This window comes from Chaetura pelagica, unplaced genomic scaffold (genome assembly GCF_000747805.2).
Source record: "Chaetura pelagica isolate M959 unplaced genomic scaffold, ChaPel_1.0 scaffold676, whole genome shotgun sequence".
Taxonomy (NCBI): Eukaryota; Metazoa; Chordata; class Aves; order Apodiformes; family Apodidae; genus Chaetura; species Chaetura pelagica.
The window spans coordinates 586,275-589,482 of NW_009953724.1; the positions used below are offsets into that span (position 1 = coordinate 586,275).

General features: G+C 51.2%; 1 protein-coding gene across 1 annotated transcript in view; it reads right to left on the reverse strand.

Annotated features, from left to right (window-relative positions):
- Positions 1–3,208, reverse strand: part of AK2 (adenylate kinase 2) — a 4,012-nt gene extending 804 nt beyond the window's left edge. The window contains exons 1-4 of the mRNA XM_010000569.1: positions 3,086–3,208; positions 1,067–1,177; positions 886–980; positions 109–181 (exon numbers count right to left, since the gene is read on the reverse strand). Of these exons, the coding sequence (XP_009998871.1) occupies positions 109–181; positions 886–980; positions 1,067–1,177; positions 3,086–3,160 (354 nt within the window). The 5' untranslated portion in view covers positions 3,161–3,208. The remainder of the gene's footprint in view (positions 1–108; positions 182–885; positions 981–1,066; positions 1,178–3,085) is intronic.

Below are 3,208 nucleotides of genomic sequence, written 5' to 3' on the forward strand. Positions count from 1 at the left end.
AAGACAGAAGAAATGAGGTGGGTTTGTTTGTTTTTTTTTCCCAGGGATGCTGCAAAGCATCAGCTAAGCCCAAAGCAACGTAAGCTGCAGCCTTGGGAGCTCACATACATCGTCCTTCATGTGCTCTTTTGGGGGTCTGAACTCCTCGTGGTACGAGCGGCCGCTCGCCGGGTGAATCAGCCTAGGACAGAAAGCAGATGTCAGCAAAGCAGCCACGACAAGCTCTTCTGAACCTGCCACTCATCAGCACAGAAACATCTGCAACACCAACGCAATTAGCCTCTCTCTTTTAAGAAAAAAAAAAATCTCTTCTAGCTATTTCTGTCCCAAGGACCTCTTTAGGCACTTGAAAGAACAACAACAAAAAAGAAACAACAAAAAAGCAGCTGTGCTAGGAGATGGAGAAGAGGTTTTATCTGGTGCTTTGCTGGAGCTTGCTCCTGAGGTCTGAAGATGACCCAGGACAACAGCAAACCATGGGAGATGTCTGTGTGTGCCTGCGTGGTCACAGCTGACCCCAGACAGGAGGGTCAGCAGTGCCCAAATGTGTTCCCTGCCAAAGGAAGCAGGAATAGGCTCCAGAGAGCAGGAGGATGAAGACATGAGCTGTCAGACAGGGGGACTAAAGGCTGAGCTGGGTCACCAAGGACAATGATTCATATCAACAACCCCTTTTCATAGGGCAGTGAAGGGGCTTGGAAGGGAAGGGACAGCAGGGAAGGGATCAAGGCAGAAGGGCTCTAACAGAGCAGGAATCTAACAGCCCAGCAGGGCAGCAAACCCTAAACAGTGCAAGAATGACACCAGGAGCCCAAATGAGGGTGCTCTCCCCTAAACCAGGAAACCCCACCCTGTGCACTTGAGCGTTTGGGAGAGAGGAGTTACCGTCCAGTGATCCTCCGGATGAGCAAGGAGTCAGGGATGCTGAACTCGATGACCGAGTCCAGCTTCTCTCTCCTCTTCTCCAGGAGCTGATCCAGCTGCAAGAGAAAACACCAGCTGAGAGGGGCAGAGGCAGAGGTGAGGGCTGGAGGAGGTGCCAGGCCCTGGCCAGGAGCTCACGGACCATTTCAGCCTGTTTCACCGTGCGCGGGAAGCCGTCCAGGAGGAAGCCGTTCTTGCAGGGAGGGGAGTCCAGGTTGTTCTCAATCAGCTCCACCACCATCTCATCGCTTACCTGAGGAGAGGACACGGGTGCCAGGTCAGGAAGGACACCCCAATTTTATACACAGCTGCCATACCCATCCCTGTGCCCTTTTCACAGCCCTTCCTGGTCCCAGAGGCAGCAGGACTCTGCTGGAAAAGGACAAAACCTGCCTGTGCCAGGGAGTGTTCCCTGCCATGGATGTCAACACCAAGATGTGGCTACTGGGACATTTCACACCAGGGACACTCCAGTCTGTGCTGCAACCCCACTGTTACAAAGGTTGTTGCATTTCCAGGCAGCCCATCAGCCTGAAGACAAACTCTCTAGATTATTTAAAAAAAAAACAACTAAAATAATTCACAATATAAAATAGAATCACAGAATGGTTTGGGTTAGAAGGGACCTTAAAGCTCATCCAGTCCCAACCCCCTGCATGGGCAGGGACACCTCCCACCAGAACAGGTTGTTCAGAGCCCCATCCAACCTGCCCTTCAACACTGCCAGTGTTAAATATGATTATTTATAATATAAATTACATTTAGTAAAAATTAAATAAAGTATTCAAATAGTGACATAATCTTTATTTCCTGTTACTTTGTACCTTCACCCACACATCTCCCTCTGCAGGGAGGCCTGGCCAGGAAGGGCAGACAAGGTGATTTGCTCCTTGAGTCTCATAAACCTCACGTGAGGGTAAATGCTCCAGAGTCACTAACAAGCTCTGGCCTCACTGGGCAGTTTTTCCTGTATCCTGCTGGAATTAGTTCCTTTTCTACCCTGCAGCATTTGGAAAAGCACTGACAGATGCTGCAGCCCCAACAATAGGTGTTTATTCCAGAGCAGCTCCCCTCAGCAGTGCTGTTGGCTCCAGCTGGGACCCAGCAGGATTTGGCATCAGACTGTCCCAGCAGACATAAACAAGAACTCTAGAGCTGGTAGCAATTTGGGTGAAGCAGCAAGTCCCTGCTGTGCTTTCCTGATTACCCCTTTCAGAGAAAGGGATCCTGCTTCCTAATCAAGCATAAAAACCCACCCAGGCTCCAAGTGCTGCTGTGCTCCCAGCAGAGTTATCGGGGAGCCAGAGGAGGTTACTGGGATCCCCCTGAGGAGCAGCTGGTGCTGGTGGCCACATACACCTGGCAGACACCACCAGCCTCACCAGATAACGTCCCTATCTTTCATAACCAGCTGGGATATTGCAGGCTTGGTGTTGCAATACAAGCTTTGAGCAAAAACTGGAGATAAGCCACGTTGCTCTGCTCACCCAGAGCCCTGCAGGTGCTCCCTGGGGTGTTCCAGGCATGGAGCAGCCAGGAGCAATACCCAAGATCTGCCCTGCACTGCTGAGCCTTGAGGCAAAATGCTGCAATTTGGTGTCTTTCCAGTTTCCCCCCTAAGATATTTCAGTCATTTTGGCAACATAATTAGATCCTTAGAAATGGAATGAGTCAGAGAACCCAACTCCTGTCCCTTGGGGATCCAAAGTGTCCCTTTCACACAGTGCTATGTGGCACTCACTGCAAATACCCCAGCAACCCCCCCTCCATTTCACCTCACAATTACAAGCAAAGAGCATTTATGCAAGAACTGGGATGTAGGTGAACCCTCTGGACAAACTCTTCCACCCCCACGGGGGTCCAGACATCACATGAAATGACAACATCCTGCAGCTCCAAGGACAAACCTGCACCTCCAAACAGGCTCTGGGATGGAACCTGCTGCTAAACAAGGAGCAGGTTCAAGTACATGGATGTTTTCATAGGGTGTTTTTCCTGTAGGATCATGAGAACACCCACCCTTAGCTTCACCCTACAATTTGCCTTCCACCACTAATTGGGTTTTGTCACTGAGGCCTTTAATTAACAGGTGGCTTTTGACTGCTCTCGTTCCAGGTGCTGCAGCCCACCTGCCCTCCCAGCCCACCTGCCCAGTACCCACCAGCTTCCCTGAATCCATCGTCTCTTTCAGCCTCTTGCCCAGCTCGGAGCCCGAGGCCACCATGGCCCGCAGCATGTCCCCAGTTGCCAGGTGGCACACACAGTAGGTCTCGGCCAGCTTCGG